Genomic DNA, 17,214 nt, shown 5'->3' on the forward strand with positions numbered 1-17,214 from the left:
CTGGATGGTCTCACGCGGTCTGATGGCCGTCCAGAGCCGATTAGCAGACCGTGGGCCGTAAACTGACCAATGACGTAACCGCCAAATGCTGTTCCATCTCGTCTCTACATCTTCTACGACTGGGGCCAATGCTGCGGTGTATCGGCCATCTCGAACTCAATGCTCGCACCCTCAGCAATATCGGCATGTGAGAGGTGGATCCCATACTTCCGACTGTCGACTTTGAGGCCCTTGACGTACTTATTCTTGCTCGCGCCTGGCGCAATGACCGTAATCGCGGCCCCGACCTCATGCATGCTGGGCAGGCGGAGTTGAATGCGGTCGAAGAACGGTGCGCCAACGACATAGGTAGCAGAGGCTGGGTCCACAGGGTAGAACCCGAGCGCAGAGAAGAGGTACCACGCGCTCATCTGGCCGCAGTCCTCGTTACCGCTCAGACCCTCGGCGCTATCGTCGTATTCGTTCTCGCCGATATTGCGGACCCATTCCTGCGACTTGTGCGCCGCGTGCGGCGCAAACGAGTAGAGGTATGGCTGGGGTGAGTGAGGAGCCAAATATGGGGCTCATGGAGTAGACTCACAATGTGGTGGCTAGGCTCGTTCGTGTGCAGGTTGTGCCCACCGTCAAAGTGCCTGTCAATAAAGTCGACAAACTTGTCGTCGCCGCCCATGAGCTCGATGAGGCCTGGGGTGTCGTGCTGCCGTCAACTCAATTGCGCCGCCCACCCACCATGACAGTCAGGGAGTACGCCCAATGGTCACCCTCGGTCCACCCGGCCCACCAGCCAGCCCAACTCCCATCAGCACGTCGCGCCTCCATGAACCCCGTCTCATTGTTCCAGATATTGCGGTAATTCTTCGCTCGCGCAGCAAGGACCTTGGCGTCCTTGTTGGCCCCGACGTGGGCAGCCACAATCGCTGCGGCGTGGTCGTCGTAAGCGTAGTCGAGGGTGCGGCTCCCAGCTTCCGAGTGCAGATCGTCCGCGACCCATCCTTTGGCCATGTACTCTGTCAGACCGGCGCGTACTTCCTGTGGAGTGTGCTCCTCCCTATCGAAGAAGCGGAGTTCCGTGTCCCTGTCAGGCGGAGTGTATGCGTTCTTCCGGACAGCTTCCCAGGCGAGATCCCAGTCAAACGCAGGCACGCCAGCACTCATCGCTTGTGCGATTATGCTATCGGCATGCGTGCCGACCATAATGTTCGTCTCGACAATGTTCTTCCACATCGGCAGCCACCCGCCCTGCCTATAGTCCTGGAGCATACTCGTGATCATTGGGCCAACACGCTCGGGCGCGACGAGAAGCTGCCACGCCGTCGTGGCGCGGAATGTGTCCCAGATCGAGTAGCCCGAGTACGATTGTCCCTCAGTCACGGCGTCCAGGTACCCCGAGTAATAGCGCCACTTGGGGTCGGCGACCGTGCCCGCGTTCTCGTGCACCTCGTACGGGTAAACGAGGGTGCGCGAGAAGCCCGTATAGAGCACGGTAAGGTTGGACGGCGTCGCTCCCTGCACCGACAGGAGGTCGAGCTTGGCGGCCCACTCCACGCGCGAGCCGGCCGATGTCGCTTCGAGGCTCTGCCCATCAGGAACCTCGAGGTCGATATTGCGGCGTGCCTGCTCTACACTAATAAAGCTCACGCCGACGCGCACGTCGACTCCCAGCGTACCACGCGCAAATGTGACATAGGCGGAGAGAACCTGCCCGTCGCCGGAGTGTGCGTCCTCCAGCTCACCAGAGTGCGAGATGCCGGCCTGCGCGAACGGCTCAGAGAACCGCGCCACAAAGTAGCCTTTGAACCCCTTTGCTGGGAGGTCGTCGCTAACGAGAATATGGCTGAACGTCAGTAGAGAAATAGGCCGGTCGGCTCACTCTTGCCGCTCGTCGTTCCAGCCGCTGATCTCGCGCGCGTCAAAGTCCACCTCGACATGGCCGATAGGCAAGGACACGTTGGCAGGATTACTCGTGACCGCGCTAACCCGGCTCGCGTCAAGGACGACGAAGGGTGCCGCCATGTCCTCGGGCCGGAAAGTGAACCGTAGGTGTCCGACACGGGACGCTGGCTTAGCACGATCAAATAGAGGACGTACTCGCAGCCATCTCCGCCTCGATATTACCATGCTTGCTTTGCAGAACGTTTGAGTAATAGTTCTGGCTGGCGTACTCGTCGCGCCGGTCAAATTCTAGTCCGCGCCCATGAAAATCGGTGACAACGTCCCCAAGTCCAACCCCGAGTTGCACAGGACCCGACTCGCCCATCCATACCGCAGGCTGGTGTGTGCCGATGAATCCGCTGATACGCGTGTCCGTCTGGTTGTAAGGGCACATCGAGACGTCTGGCGTCAGCTCCAATTTCTGGGGAGCGTACAGTTCAAGCGCGTCTGGGCCGTCCACCGCGTCATTCCAAACGGCGTCCCGACGTTGGGGATCATCCCTCCGCTCAAGTCGGGTTCAGGCCTGGGTCAGCTCCATATTTTCTCTAACGCACCCTCCATTGCCCAAGTTGACGTTGACGTGATACAGTCCCAAGCTGGTTGGCTTGGCAAAAGCCTTGGGACATGTGAGCTTGCGTCCGTCTCCAAAGTCCGCGTGGCCCTGCACTTCGGATCCAAACCTGAACAGAGAGTCAAGGAGATCCGCGAGGCCGAGTCCAGCCGCGTTGCCTGGCAGATACTGAGCGAGAGGCGTAGTCTGAAGGGCTAGGTATGATGTTCCCAGAGCTGCGAGGATGAGTAACACTGAGAGCGGAGAGGTTTTCTGCGCGCGAGCCGGAGGGTTAGACCGTGGGGGTCCTTGTCGGCGCTCGGGCGTCGGAGACGGCGTACTCATATCGGACGCTGAGACTGAGTGCGGCGGGGATCGTTGGCGTGCTGCCATGGTGATGAGGTGGTAAGGAGGTGAGTGGAGGTCGGATGACGCCGGTCCCAAGCCGACGTCACCGGCACGTGACTTGGGTGGGCTGGAACCTCACAGATCCAGAGTGCACGCTGCTTTGAGATGAGATCCACGTCAAAACAAGTGGAGAGGTTGATTGTGGCAACGCTCTTAGGTCTGTGGCTGCCGATTGATGGCGTTCTCTCGCAGCGTAGGATTATGACAAGGAGTGGTGAGCAGGAGCGCACCCTGCTATTCCGAAGGGCTCTGTGCACTGTCGGCGTTGGTCGAGTTCCTCAGTGCGCAGACCATTCCGCTCCCGGCCGCACCGGTGTCTACACATTACATTATACACTACATACCCGGCATAAGTAGCCATTATAAACACTGCCCTTCTAGATTCTAGTCGCAATGTTGTTACACTTGACACCACCCTGTGATGCGGCACGCGGTGCGCCAAATCGTGTGCCCGACGTAGTATACGAGGATGATGGCGACGAGGCTGAGTACAGCTGCGGTCAGCTCAGTATACCCCATGGGCAGCTGCCGAGCAGCAGAGCGCCTGCACTCACTCCAGAAACCGACGGCGCGCTTGAGGTTCTCAATATCAATCTTGCGTTCGAGCCGCGCCAGCTCTTCTTGAAGGTACTCTTCCTTTCATTAGCGCCACCTGACAATTGACGCACAACTTCGTCGGCCATCTGCTCAAACTTGGCGAGCGGGGCGAGATCGTCCGCCTCGCCTTGGCCGGTACTAATCCGCGCAATCTTGCCGATACCCTTGGCCTTGCCGGTCTCTACTGGGGCGCGTTTCGGAACGTTCAGCTCAGCCTCAAAGGTCATCCACGGCGTCGTGCGCTTGTGCATCTCCTCGACGTCCTCGTCGCGCTCGTCAATCAACGCCTGGAGCCGTGCCCTGAGCTTGGGCTCAGCCGTGTTCATCGCGCTGTACAGCTCAGCGGTGGATTTCTCGGCACGCGCATCGAGATCACCGAGGCGCCCAAGGGCGGAAGGAAACTCGGAAAAGACGCGGTGCTCGAACGACGACTGGGATTAGTTGGGTATGGGTAGAGTTCACCTTGGACGAGCGGAACCGTTGCTCGTGCGCCTTGCACTGCGCGTTCAGCCGGTCGATCTCGTCCTGGAGCGGACTTGGGTTAGCGCGTCTAGCTCCAGACGCACTGCCTGATCTCCTGTACATCTTCTTCCACGGGAGCGCTCTCCGAGCTCTGGCGGCTAAGTGGGAATTCTGGGGCAGGGGCAGTGTGGGGCAGAGGTGGGAGTGCCGAGGGACTCTCTGGTGGCGTAGGGTGGAGACGCGAGGGGCGTATTAGTTGAGGGACGGTGAGGTTGCGTCTAGCGGTGGTGGGTGAAGTTGGGCGGGAAGAAGAGAGTGAAGATGAAGCGAGCGGAGGGCGGCGGTGTTCTGTGATTGGTGAGCCTAAGATGAGGTGAGGGTTGAACATGTTGGAGAATGGACAAAGGAAGGTTGAGTTGAGTTGTTGGAAGAGCAATCATACATGGTCAATGGGATAGGAGTTTAAGAGTGGGGCGGAGACAGTATCAAGGGCAGCAAGAATTCAGGGAAGCGGGTGTGGCCCTCGGGATACCATCTGTCACTCGTTGTTTTAGTATATGTAGGAGATACACTCTCAGTCACCATGATAACAACGACCAAGTCAGCTAGTCAGTGGGTCTCCAACTCCCCTAACACTCGCGATTGTAGTTTGATCTGGTGGCAGGCCCAACGCTTCAAATAGCTCGGGTGAGACGCGTCAGATTGCTGAGCGATAGGATGGCCCTTGGAGACGACACGGGAAAGCCAACTTCCTGTCCTCCTTTTAGTTTGACTTTAAACGGGACTGAGGATTCTAAGCGTGTCAAAACTGTGGTACATGATATTAGATTGATGCTGCTCTGCGAGAACGTTAGCTGTTGGTGTTTGTGCCTATTGAACAATATACTTGCGGGACAGAGTTGGTCCGCTTGGATGCAGCAAGTGGAGGTGTTGACGTTTGTTTGCTTGGATCCAATGACGCCTCGATTCAACCTCCACTTTAATACCTTCACATCACTTCAACTTACAACTCAACACTCACAACCTCTCACCTCATTCATCTGGCCAATGGGGAAGCGCCCGAAATGACGCGCTTCCCTCCCCCTGTAACTTTCAGAACCAGCGAGCAGGTCGGCGATATCGCCCTTGCCCCAATCGCAGACTTCCTCAGCCACCTCCATGTGGCGCGGCACCTCATCAAACTCGCAGACATCCTCCAACGATACCGTACTCCCAAGAGCTACCACCGCTACGACTTTCGGATCATCGACAGCTCCGAGCTCCCACCCAGGCCCAGGGCTGCGGAGGGCGACGAGAACCTTGACAGTCTACGGGAGCGGGAGCGGGGGAGTCCTATTATCTTGGATGACGAGGGCGAGGGCCAGCCACCAGCGGTCGCGCTTGCGTCCGTTGATGAGAGCCCTTCACAGACAACACTGAGAGAGGGGAGCGCATCCAACGAGCAAGAGAGGCCCGAGGAAGGTGCCACAATGGGCACGGAGGACGCGCCTGCCCGGCCTGACGCACACGCGCAAGGCCAGGTGGTCACCACCCGCCAAGACACGGCACCTCCTCTGTCAGGGCGGGGCAAGGCGACGAATACTTTTGTACGTTACTCTATTTATGTCGTCTCACACTAGCCGCCTTGCGACGGTGTCGCTGCTGCCCGCGAAGGGGAACCTACTGCCTCACAGAGCGGCGACCTTCCCTCCGACAGTCAACCCTCAAGCCGCTCTCAGCTCGATGAGGCCTCCGCCAGGAACCCTTATGAGCACGTTGCGACGACCGCCCGGGCCTCCGGCGATGGCTCAACACCCCAACCTGCAGTCAACGGGCAAACCGCCACCAGCAGCAGTGTCTCCTCCGCTCTTCCCTCTGTTCCTCTTATCCTCCCCACCACCACCACCACCTCACTGGGCGATGCATCTGCCTCCCTCACCCTGGTCTCTCCACCTCCAAGCCTCCACGACACACCACCTTTGATACCAGACACTCGGCTCGTTTCGGAAGCTGCTGTGGCTATCGCCTCCGGAGACTCTCAGCCACCGGCAGACTCGTCTACAGCGAACGAGGATAAGACGGACGGTCCTGCGGGTGACGAGGAGAATGAAAATCCTGAGCCACGGTCACCGTCGCCATTCTCGCCTGTCTACCCACCCCCGCCTGGAGGTAGTTTCCATTGCGTGCGCGAGCTGCGTCTCGATCTTCGCACCCTTGACGTCGCAGCCATCTTCGAGCTCGAGGTCTGGCGTCGCGAGGTGCTGAGCCTCGACCCGCTAGACCAGATTGTGCCTGACTCTAAATGGTACCAGGCTCCGCCACCTCCAAAGCCAAAGCCATCGCAAGGGCTCAAAGGAATCGAGCCTGAAGTTGTAGATCTGCGCTCGTCACAGTCCCGAACACCCACGCCGGACAGGATTGTTTCCAATGCGCCAGACGACGACACAGAGGTCGACCCAGACTTCGAGCCTCCACCGTCGGTGAGGCGAGAGCAGGCAGGAGGCCGACCCTCCGGGCGCGGACGCGGACGTGGTCGTGGCAGGGGACGAGGAGGGAGGTCTTCATTCTATTCAAGCGTTCCTTCCGATCAGGGTAAGGGCCCAGAGTCGATGGCGACGGAGCCGATTCTGGCCGACGGTGGAGAGACCGGTCCGTTGACACAGCCGCGGTCAAGGGGCCGCCCACGCGGACGACCTCGCGGTAGCCGTGCTTTGCTGAGCTCTCGACCGGCCACTGATATCGAGGCCGATACTAGGTCACTCATGACTGTTGACGCCGCCTTCGCTGGATCCGAGGAGGGCCGCAAGCCGACTGACCCAACGGTGCCTAGGCCCCGAGGGCGGCCTCGCGGAAGGCCACGGGGGAGTCGAGCACGTTCTTCTGGTGGTACGCGTCCGCAGTCGCAAGTGCACGAGCACATATCTGCATCCGATGTGCAGCTGGATATACACGGCTCGTCGCCACCACGACCGCGACCGCGAGGCCGCCCGCGCGGTCGTCCTCGGGGCAGTGGAAGCGGAGGGCTCCGTGATCTGGCTCCTCGGCCTGCCGTCGAGGATTCTACGAGCCATTTCGTACCAGATTTATTAGGCCCCGGTCCGCCAGACAACGCTCAGAGCCCCATAACCGTCAACCCGGGCCCCAGCATCTCTGCGAACATCGGCAACCACTATACGACGGGCGACGAAATGAACGTCGACCGCCGCGACTCGGTGGCGTCTTTCGTCACTGTGGCTGAAGACACTCAGCCAGATGCGATGGGCGTCAACATCGACTCCGACTCACCGTGGGCCTCTCACTCTCGACGTTTGGGCTTGCCTCCTTCGTGGACCCGTGCCGACTCTCCCATTCGCATTGACACGGCCTCTGCCAGCCCAGAACGACGCCGCTTTGGCAAGCGGCGCTGGGGCGTCGAATCGACACCGTCGCGCGAGATATTCGCCGAGTCACTCATCTCACCTTCGCCGGAACCGCCAGGGCCGCCGGAGCCACTGCCCAAGCTGATAAAGCTCACGCCGCGGACCCCGCGACAGATCTTGGACTGCGTCGAGATACCTGTCCGCAGGCGTCGACCTGGTCAGGCCCATACGCCTTTGAGGCTCGAACCGAGCACACAGCCTCCCGCTCCCATCACTAAACCCCGCGCACCGCCTCGTCCCAATACTCCAAGTTCGTTGGTGGACCGGAGCACGTCAAGTTTCACCAAGGTTCTACCTCCGGTCGCCGAACCTCGCGGCCCGCGCCGTATGTCGCGACGCGGTGATGCGCCAGTGTTGGCTACTGATGCAGTGGTCTCTGCGCCACTGGCAAAGCCGGATGTGGAGACGCCACCCGTCGCATCCTGGTCGCACCGTGTCTCACGTACGACGAGCTTTGCCCAAGTCACTGTCTCTCCTGCTTCCACTTCCGCGCCTCTCGGAGGATCATCAATCACACCCGCGCAGGTCCGTGAGTGGATGGAGCCAACACACGCTGTCGGGTCACATGTCACTGGAGACGACGAGGATAACGGCCGTTTCGCCGACGCCGAGGAGGAGTGGGGTGCCTTCAAAGGCATGTAATAGCGGTACGATACGCTTCGTTCACTGTCCATACGTGGCTCCTGTAGTTGTTAGGGGTTGGATATACTCGTGTACTGCAGGAGCATGTCTGACAGTAAGCTCATCCTGCCTCGCCATGCTCATCGTTGGTAACCGTACGCAGTGCGCCTCCTTTGATATGAAACCGAACGACGCTGTCCAAGGCCGTTCTCCTCAAACTACCAGTTTCTGAGGCTCCTGCCCAAACAAGGCGCGGACCAACTCCAACCATCTGTTCCTCCCTTCCCGAACGATTCCCACTTACAACCACGAGGCTATTCTCCGTCCCAGGCTTGTTCTGCAACCTTGGACTCACGAGGCGCCCATGACTTCTCAGTCATGAACCGCACGTGCTCCTCTGTCCAACTAGTCGGGCAACCGCAGCAATCCTTGAACTCTGTTCCTCGTCGTCTCCACCACGAGACAGCCTAAGGGCGGAAACCTACCAACCCACCTACATCCGCCAGACCCTGTTTCCGCATCTGGCCCACGTTTCCTGTTTCCGCATCTGGCCCACGCCATGGCGCATTTCCCGCCTGTACTATGCCACCCACTCAATCTCAAGCCAAGGCACCACTGCAGGTCAAGGTGCTGGTACGCCCTGTATGTGGTTGAGGCGGGTCATGCCCGTCAGACGAACGTTGCCAGGCTTGGCGGACTGGACTAGGCCACGATGTGTGGCCTTCCGTCCGTCCGCCGCCGACCCGATGCCGCCACCTGCGGTTCCGTAGCCGAAACTCGATGGCTTCTCCACTCGTCCAGGGCCCCAGAAAGAATTGATAGCTGCTTCGCTCGCCGACGTTCGCAGCAGGCTTCAATGCGGTTCGAGAACAATTTGACTCTCTCGTTCCAGAACGTGCCTGCCCGCTTGTGTGCCAAACCTAGAACCGAAGCGGCATTCCCATCGATGCAGACGACGTCCAGGACTCCCCAGACCCAGAAGATGATCACGCGGCTCAAGGCTCTCTCCAAGCGCGCAGCTCACCCCGTCATCAAGGCCCGAGTGGAACGGGCCAACAGCACGCCCAAGTTGGCACAATACCTTGTCGCCGTGCCGTTCCGCAGCGGAGTTACCTGCAGGTTGTAGGACATGAAGGTCACCAGTTTGGGCATATGTAAACTCGAGGAACGAATCCAAGTGCGCAACGCTCCCGAAGACGCCACTTCAAAAAGAACTCATGAACCAGGCACCTCTCCTTATCCTGGCAGGACGCAAACTTGGCAGACCCCAAACTCGTCCAACTCGTCCAACGCGTTCATGACCTCGCGGGCCCCAAACTTGTCCAACGTGACCATGACTGCAACCCCTTCTCTAACCCAGAAAAATGCATGTGCATGTCCAATCTCACAGCGAGGCGCAGGAAACCACGCGCCAAACCGAATCGTGGGCGAAAGGTACTCATGTCTACATGAGTTCAACCAGTGCTTAGGCGACGACTGTGCCTGGTGCGAGTGGCGCCGAGCAAGGGCCAGCAGGCTGATTCCCTCACTGGCCAGGAGCTCCAAAGGTCTGGCCAGAATCCCGCCACCGGGACGCACTGCGAGTTCTTCTTTGTCTGGACACGAGTCGAAGCTTGGCTCGAGTTGAGTTTAACCTGCGGCGCGCAGCTGTACCAGGTCCAGCAGCATCGCCAGCAGGAACGGCTCGCCGCTCGTAGATGAATGCCCCCGACGGGAGTGCGGTAAAAAGCCTGTTTCTGAAACTGGTTCCCATGACACATGTCAATCACACAAACGGTGAGCTATTTGGCTCTGCGATGAACCGTGGCTTGCTGCTGTGGAGGAGTAAATGCATACCATTCTCCTTCCGAATTCGAACGCGTTGGATGTCAGCCGACCTGGCGGACCTCATTCTTACGTCACCGACCTGGCCAACGGCTGCTGCGCGAGGCCGAGTAACAGTAACAACGCCAGGCTGCTGTTGGCTTATCCAGGAGCCTGGTAATCAACCCCTCCCGCATAGACCCTCAACTCGTAAAGTGGAATGGAGTGGACATGTTCCATTCCCATATCTCCCCCACCCAGATCCGTTGTAAATCACCAGACCATAGCGGCAAATGTACCCCTCCTAGCCGTGGAACTGTATGAGATTGATGAACTGAACGCATACGAGCTATCAAGCGTGAGGTTGTTTCCGATTGGGCTCTAGAATTGGTGTCAATTGGCGCTCAACTATTAAGACTGATCAAGCACCCAGAAGTTTGGGATCGCATCAAAGTTTGAATCACCGGCGAAACCCGAGAAGATTTCGAACCGACCGAGGCTGCCGCAAAAGCGCACAGACAGAGGCCCTCTGCAACTTGGACTTGACCCTAATATATACAAATGAAATGCCAGCGGTCCGCGGTTGTCGGTCCGCGGTTATTGCATTCATGGTTTGTGGCTGCCAGAGTGTCCTCTGCCATGTCCCCGAGCTAGAGCTGAAGAGCAGAGCTGGTGACGAGCGTGGCGTCGCCCAGAATCCCTGTTTGCAGGGAGTATCGCTCGCCAGTTTGGGTGCCTTTTCTATTGTAGTGCCTGTCCAGGAAACGGGATAAAGTTGACACAATGGTAATTTGGATCTTGTAGTGATACTGACCCTCTTGACTTTTGGTCTAACCCTCAACAGTACAATAGCCGATAACAGGTTGTCGCCGAGGTTTAGTGCAGTGCGCAAGGACCGTTGACAGCCAGTGGACCGCCATGTCGCGCCTGCTCTCGCCCCATTTTACCATGTTGTCCCTTGGTTCCTACGCCTGTCCAGTATTCACCAACTCATGAGACCCATTCATGGTGTGTCACCAGTACTTTGGTTCTCTTTTGTGCTGGGCTCGCACCCACCAGGACATGCAGGACACCTGGACGCGCTATGTATTGTATTCCGGCGGACGTGACAGTCTAAAATCTATTTATCGAGAGTCAGGAAGCAACAGTACCAACCAACCAAGCATAAAGCACCAACCACCCGACACATGCCACTATCTCACTCGTGTCTTCTTACTAGTTCAACTCAACTCCAATTCACTCTTCCGACGCCCATTCCGATCTCTCTTTTACCACACGGCAACTGGATCCACCCGCTTTAAAGAAGAAGAAGAAGAAGAAGAACCGTCCCGATGTCTTCTCCGCTCTCATATCCCCTCCCCCTACCGTCATCACGGCCACCCTCCCTCTCGGCGTCCTCGACATACTCTCACTCGTCAGCCGACTCCATCTTCCCACTCGAAATGTGGGCGACCCGTGCCGTCACTGCCGTCCCTGCCGTCCCCGAACTGTCCACGCCCATGTCCATGTCAGGCAAGATGGCCAACCGTCTCCGCGCAGTAGTCGAGGCCGAGCTTCCCCCAGCCCTCCCAGAGTCGCCAGAAGTCATCATGCGTGCCCACCGCCCACTTCCCCCAGTCCCGGTGAATGGGACCCGCCCAGGTACGACGGCGTTAGGATTGGCCCTTAGGCCATCCCTCTCGGTCCATGTCCTCCCCTCGGGACTGCCGACGCCGCCGATCGACAGCCCGACTTGGACTGCCGACTCGCCAAAGTCCTGGACCTCGAATTCGATCAATTCCGATAGCCCCAAGTCTTGGACTCAAGACGTCACTAAACCAATTCACGCTCAGCCACTTCCACCCCTTCCACCCTGTAAGGCCCGCTCTCTTGGCCGCAAACTTCCCGCGACCCTCACCGAGAGCCTCGAACTCCTAGTTCGCGTCCAAGAGCATTGCCACAAACTTGGTGGTGCGCCAACAAGCTCTCTCGGCGCCGTCCCTGAAGAGCCCCTCTCCACTTCCCCTCCCCGCAATCGGCGTGACTCGCACCCTGGTCCTCCACCAGCCATCCGTCGCTTAGTCGAGCCGGCCTACGCCTCATGCATCAATCTCCAAGCGGTTCCCGAGGGGGCCACCGTCCCCACCTCATTGCACCCGTCGCGCCCCCCGCGCCGTGTCACCGCCCCAGCTCAGCTGCAGCGCACGCGCTCGGCTTCCTCGGACTCGAGCTCTTCTGGCGACTGGCCCGAAACGCCCCCCACGAGCGTGTACGCCGGGCATTCTGCTGGCGCAGAGTCCGTCCCGGTCTTCTCCTCGTTGCCCGAGGACATGCGGCGCCGCCCACCCATGCGCTCCGTCGTCGCGCTGGACCAGTACCCCCTCTCGTCCGCCACCCTCGCCTACGCCGCCGAGCTCGAGCTACTCGATGAGGCTGGCCGTTCCCTCCGCTTCGGTGACGTTCTCTCCTCGAAGCGCACCCTCGTCGTCTTTGTGCGCCACTGGCTCTCCCCCTCGTGTGCCGCGTACCTCCGCGAGCTCATCGCCGCACTTTCTCCGGCTGTCCTGGCTCGCGCGCACGCCCGTGTCGTCTTTGTTGGGCACGGCGCAGCCAACCTGATCTCGGGCTTCCGCCAGCACCTCCAGTGCCCCTTTACCGTCTACACCGACCCCACTAGGCGGCTGCACGACGTGCTCGGCCTCGTGCCCAAGGGTTCCAAGGGCTTCCACTTTGGCCGCGCCAAGGACTTGTTCATGGGCGCTGCTCGTATCGGCCTCCGCTCGGGCAACAGGGCCCAGATGGGCGGTCTGTTCGTGTTCGACGGGCAAGATATTGGATTCGCCCACCGCATGCGCGGTGATGGCGATCACGCGCCCCTTGCCAAGGTCCTCGAGGCCGTGTCTCTCCGCCCGGCCCCGCTGCCACCCGTGGCCGGGTCAAAAGCCCCGCTTGGCCACCGCAGCTCGGTGTACATCTCGCGCCCTGGGCCCTCAAACCAGCCTCGTGGCGCGCAATCCTGCACGGCACTTATCGACCCGCCCCAGCGCCTCGTGTTTCCCCTTCCACCCTCCTCCCAAAACAGCCAGGAGACGCGCAAGAGGCGTTTGTCGGCACAGCGCGACGCCGTCGCCGTCGTCTACCCCGACGACATCGCCCGTGTCAGCTGTGAGATGCGGGGATTGCGAGTGTGAGCGTACAGTTGTAGCTGGATTCGCAGTCATCTGGTGTCTTGTTATATTTTGCCAATAACCGGCATTGTAATACTTGTTGTATACGATTATGAAAGTGCAGGACGCAAGGGTCGAGGTTAGCACCTCAAAAGTCAGAGGCGAGGGGTCAGCGTACAAGTCAGCAAGTACAAATTGTCAGCGTACAAGTCAGCAAGTACAAATTGTCAGCGTACAAGTCAGCAAGTACAAATGCAAATACATCTCGTATGAAGCGCGCTGCGCTGATGATACCTATAAATCACAATGGAACCCAGCCACGCCTCAAGGCTATCCGAGGCCGCCCCACGGTCCGCGCAACCGGCGTGCGAGCTGCATGTCCTTGACCATGAGGGTGACGCGCTTTGCGTGCACGGCGCAGAGATTCGAGTCTTCGAAGAGGTGGACGAGGAAGGCCTCTGCCGCTTCCTGAAGCGCGAGGATCGCCGAGCTCTGCCATCGAAGCTCGCCCGCCGAGATCGAGGACGAGTTGAACGCAATCTCGCGGACCTGATATCAGCAGCAGCTTGCCAAGCTGGCGGCCATCACTCACCACACGAGAGAACGGCAGCTTTGCTAACAACAGGTTGGTGGTCTTCTGGTACTTGCGGATCTCACGGAGCGCGACAGTGCCTGGTCGGTAGCGGTGCTGGCGCTTGGGCTCGGGTGGCTGGGGTGCTGGGGTCAGATGGTTTTGGAGCGGCCAGCTGGGCCAGCTGGGCCAGATGGGCCAGATGGCACTCACCGCGCTGTATCGCCTTGCCACCGGTACTCCGACGCGCGGTCTGCTTGACGAGCCGGGCGCCCTGGCCGGGTGCGCGGTCGCCTATGGATGCTGTGCGCGCCATGGTGTATCAGAAATAGACGCTATGACGGGGTGATGGGACGCGCGGGAGAGGTGAGGGCTGTTGTTGAGCGCGGCGAGATGGTGCGCGGACGTGTAGGTGTCGCTTCAACGGGGAGATGATAGAGTCAGAGCCGAGCGAGTGGATGGATACAACAAAAGACGCGTCAAAGGATGAATGGTGAATGATGGATGATGGATGGTGGATGAATGATGGTGGACGGAGAATGTAGTAAGAATGAGATGGCGGGTCGCATCACCCCTGAAACCGACATGAACACGCTCACCCCAGGCACATGCCCTCCACACAACTCGCTCAATGGACCCATGCATGCTACATCTACATCTACTCGACCTTGTTAGCGACAAGCTCGAGGATCTCGCGCGTCGACAGGCCGACGTTGGCCAGGTCCTTGGCCGTTGCCTGCCACACCGGGCCGTGCGTTGGCGCAGCGGCCTCTGCGTCCCGCAAGACGGCTTCCTGTCGCTCCGGCTCACCGTATTCGCGCTCAAACTTGAGCCACCAGCCCCATGCATCTCCCCAGTCCTTGTCTGCCGTGATAGCGTTGCGCATCCACGTCCGTGTCTTTTCGACCTTGCGTTCGAGCCAGAACAGGCGCGCGACGGCGATGATGACCGCCGGATGCTCGCCAGTCTTCTTGAGCGCGTCCACCGAACGACCCTTGCGCTGCTGTGGGTTCTCCATGAAGATAGCCATTGCCCAGAGGATCGGTGAGGCAGGGCACTCCTGCATGGCGCGGGACATCACAGCCTTGGCCTGCTGTGCGCTTCCCGCGCGCTCCTCCATCTTGATGCTCTCGGCCCACAGCTGGTCGTTCTTCGGGTTGTGCAAGCGCGCCTTCTCTAACAGCGAACGCGCCTTGATGACAACGCCAGCCTTCTCCTCGAGGCGAGCGGCCAGGATCCAAAGCGGTACCGACTTGGGGCAAGCACGGCAGCCTTGTGCGTAAGCCGCACGCGCGCCGGGAATGTCGCCCTTCTGCTCGAGCACCTGTCCGCGGATCATGTGCAGTTTGTCGAACTGGGGGTATTTCCCAATAGCCTCCTGTAGAGTCTTGAGCGCGTCGTCGAGCTTGCCGAGTTGCCGCTCGAGCACGGCCGACTTCATCCAGACACGCTCGGTATCGGCCTGCGAGCGCGCCTTCTCGAGGATCTGGAGTGCCGCGTCCGTCTCGTTGGTCTCGGCGGCGATCTTTGCTGCCGCGAGGAAAATCGACTCCGAGTTCTCGTTCTGCTCGAAAGCCTTGCTGAGAATCTTCTGGGCACCAACAACGTCCCCACCAACCCACTTCTCCTTGGCGGCCATCAACCAGAGTACCTCGGCATGCGGACAGTGCTCCGCACCCTGCATGAGAATGTCCTGGACGGCCTGCGGCGAGCCATGAGCCTTCTCAAACTCGGCAGCTTGGCGCCACACCCTCCACTCGTTGGGAAAGTTCTCGATGAGCACGACGAAGATTGCGCGTGCAACCTCGTGGAACCCATATTTATTGGCATTCTCGGCGTCCTCGAGCCACACCTTCTGGCGGTCCTCCTCCTCAACGTCGATGTGGATGGTGGCCTTGATGATAGCCTGTGCGGTGAGTGGACTGCCGTCCTGCTCGCACTTTTCGGCCTCCTGGAGCCACTGCTCTCGGGTGAGGACTGCCTGGTGCTTGGTAAGCGACGAAACAGCGGTCTTCATAAGGCGGTCGACCTGCGATGACAGCTTTTTGCGTGCCTCGGAGTCGTCCTCCTCTGTCTTGACACCCGCAACCGCAGATGGTGTCTGCTCGGCGACACGGCTGGCAGCGATCCAGATCTCATGCGAGGTGGGGATCTTCTGACGGGCCGAGTTGAGGACCTGCTTGGCCTTGGCTGGAGTCTCGAGGCGCGCGAGGGTGAGCCACAGCTCGACTGACGTGGGAATGACCTCAACAGCCCTCGTGAGGAGGATACGCGCATCCTCATGGTCGTCCTCGAGGTTGACGACCTCCTTCCACAGCCGGACCGAGTTGGGAATGAACTCGAGCGCCTTGCGGAGCACTCGGCGCTTGGCGTTGTTGTCGGCCTCAAGGGACGCGGCCTTGAGCCAGATCTTGACCGAAGTGGGCACATGGGCAACAGCGCGCGCCAGGATACGCTTCGAGTTATCAGGCGTGTTGAGCTCGGCGGCATGGAACCACACGTCCTCGTTGTTCGGGCATTTCTCGCAGCCTTCGGCAATGATCTTGCGCGCCGCCACCATCTTCTTGGCGTGCACTTCTAAATTCGCGGCGGCGATCCAGCCCTCGGGCTTGTTGGGATTGCTTTGGATTAATTTCTGCAGCAGCTGGCGTGCCTGTTTGATGTCGCCAATCTGCGCGTCCGTCTGCAAGACCTGGCTGTTGAGCGCAGTCATGTACCCGCGCGGGTCGACGCTAGTCGACGTACCGCCAGTCGCGTCTGATGACGCCTGGTCGAGCTTTAGCGACAGAACCTTGTCACGCGCATTACCGATCGACACAAAGTCTGTCATGGTCCCATCGGTCGCTGGCGTCTGGCTACCCTCCTGTTCGCCGAGATCGCCGACCATCTCGTTCTTCGCGACCTGGCCAGCGATAACCGAGTCCGACACGGCGTACATCCGCCCATTCTGGTTCTCCTCGAGGCGAAGGTTGTGCTTCCGCCTCTTGCCGGTCATGTTTCCAGCGTCGGGGATGGCGGCCCAGTCACTATCGTTGAGCTCTGACAGGCCGCGCTTCAAGTCGGCAAACTGCGTCTGCAGTTTGGGGTTATTGGCGCGCTCCTTTGCGGCAATCTCGGCTTCCATGGCCTCTCGCCTCCGCTTGCGCCGCTGGTCCATACGATTGTCGACCGAGTCGTAAATCCGGTCCGCCTCCTCGTCATCGGCCTCGTAAACCGTGCCCGCGAAGAGGTTGCGCTCGTTCTCCGGGTCCTGGAACTGGTCCGGGTCGGGAATCTCCTCGCCACGCTTGGCCATGGCATCGCGCACCGTCTCCTCACTAGGCCCTTCGCGCGCAGGACCAATATCGGATCGCGTGGTAAAACCAGATGCGCCACGGCCAAGACCCGCGACGTAAGACGCCGGCGCCTTCATGTTAAGGAAGGCATACCGGTGCTCCTTGGGGATCGACTTGACAGTACCGATGTGCGACATGGTGGCGACGGATAAGGACGGTTATACGCCAAAGGCCAAGGGGTCGCAGGAGTGCTGCGCTCGGCGATGCTTGCGCCAGTCGACCGATGTACTAGCGGTAAAAGTACGTCGGAAAGTACGCTAGATGCCGCCTGATGCGATTCAGCGCTGCGGATTCGCTTTAAGTGTTGATGGGGGTGAGAGAGAGAGTTGAGAGATGACGAGATGACTTTGGGTGTTGATGAGTCGTAGATCGAGTGGGTGGCGAATTTGCG

At 59.6% G+C, this 17,214-nt stretch overlaps 7 protein-coding genes across 7 annotated transcripts; 3 read left to right on the forward strand and 4 right to left on the reverse strand.

Annotated features, from left to right (window-relative positions):
* Positions 1–113: 113 nt before the first annotated feature.
* On the reverse strand, positions 114–2,875 carry CcaverHIS019_0407040 (uncharacterized protein; the record flags this gene model as incomplete). Its single annotated transcript, XM_060600569.1, has 7 exons — positions 114–533; positions 581–697; positions 730–1,834; positions 1,871–2,057; positions 2,089–2,334; positions 2,367–2,455; positions 2,487–2,875. 7 exons carry the CDS (start codon positions 2,873–2,875, stop codon positions 114–116), a joined length of 2,553 nt encoding a protein of 850 aa, XP_060457149.1.
* A 414-nt stretch (positions 2,876–3,289) lies between these two features.
* Positions 3,290–4,337, reverse strand: CcaverHIS019_0407050 (uncharacterized protein; the record flags this gene model as incomplete). The annotated part of the gene is made up of 5 exons (XM_060600570.1): positions 3,290–3,384; positions 3,445–3,526; positions 3,559–3,918; positions 3,950–4,022; positions 4,054–4,337. 5 exons carry the CDS (start codon positions 4,335–4,337, stop codon positions 3,290–3,292), a joined length of 894 nt encoding a protein of 297 aa, XP_060457150.1.
* A 676-nt stretch (positions 4,338–5,013) lies between these two features.
* Positions 5,014–7,989, forward strand: CcaverHIS019_0407060 (uncharacterized protein; the record flags this gene model as incomplete). The annotated part of the gene is made up of 3 exons (XM_060600571.1): positions 5,014–5,535; positions 5,569–6,408; positions 7,045–7,989. 3 exons carry the CDS (start codon positions 5,014–5,016, stop codon positions 7,987–7,989), a joined length of 2,307 nt encoding a protein of 768 aa, XP_060457151.1.
* A 691-nt stretch (positions 7,990–8,680) lies between these two features.
* Positions 8,681–9,094, forward strand: CcaverHIS019_0407070 (uncharacterized protein; the record flags this gene model as incomplete). The annotated part of the gene is made up of 1 exon (XM_060600572.1): positions 8,681–9,094. The coding sequence occupies one exon, from the start codon at positions 8,681–8,683 to the stop codon at positions 9,092–9,094; it is 414 nt and encodes a 137-aa protein (XP_060457152.1).
* A 2,119-nt stretch (positions 9,095–11,213) lies between these two features.
* CcaverHIS019_0407080 (uncharacterized protein) lies at positions 11,214–12,941 on the forward strand (the record flags this gene model as incomplete). The annotated part of the gene is made up of 1 exon (XM_060600573.1): positions 11,214–12,941. The coding sequence occupies one exon, from the start codon at positions 11,214–11,216 to the stop codon at positions 12,939–12,941; it is 1,728 nt and encodes a 575-aa protein (XP_060457153.1).
* Positions 12,942–13,247: 306 nt separating this feature from the next.
* Positions 13,248–13,804, reverse strand: CSE4 (uncharacterized protein; the record flags this gene model as incomplete). Its single annotated transcript, XM_060600574.1, has 3 exons — positions 13,248–13,466; positions 13,510–13,634; positions 13,702–13,804. The coding sequence occupies 3 exons, from the start codon at positions 13,802–13,804 to the stop codon at positions 13,248–13,250; spliced, it is 447 nt and encodes a 148-aa protein (XP_060457154.1).
* A 342-nt stretch (positions 13,805–14,146) lies between these two features.
* Positions 14,147–16,960, reverse strand: prp1 (uncharacterized protein; the record flags this gene model as incomplete). The annotated part of the gene is made up of 1 exon (XM_060600575.1): positions 14,147–16,960. One exon carries the CDS (start codon positions 16,958–16,960, stop codon positions 14,147–14,149), a length of 2,814 nt encoding a protein of 937 aa, XP_060457155.1.
* Positions 16,961–17,214: the final 254 nt, after the last annotated feature.

The sequence above is a fragment of the Cutaneotrichosporon cavernicola genome (genome assembly GCF_030864355.1).
Source record: "Cutaneotrichosporon cavernicola HIS019 DNA, chromosome: 4".
Classification (NCBI taxonomy): Eukaryota; Fungi; Basidiomycota; class Tremellomycetes; order Trichosporonales; family Trichosporonaceae; genus Cutaneotrichosporon; species Cutaneotrichosporon cavernicola.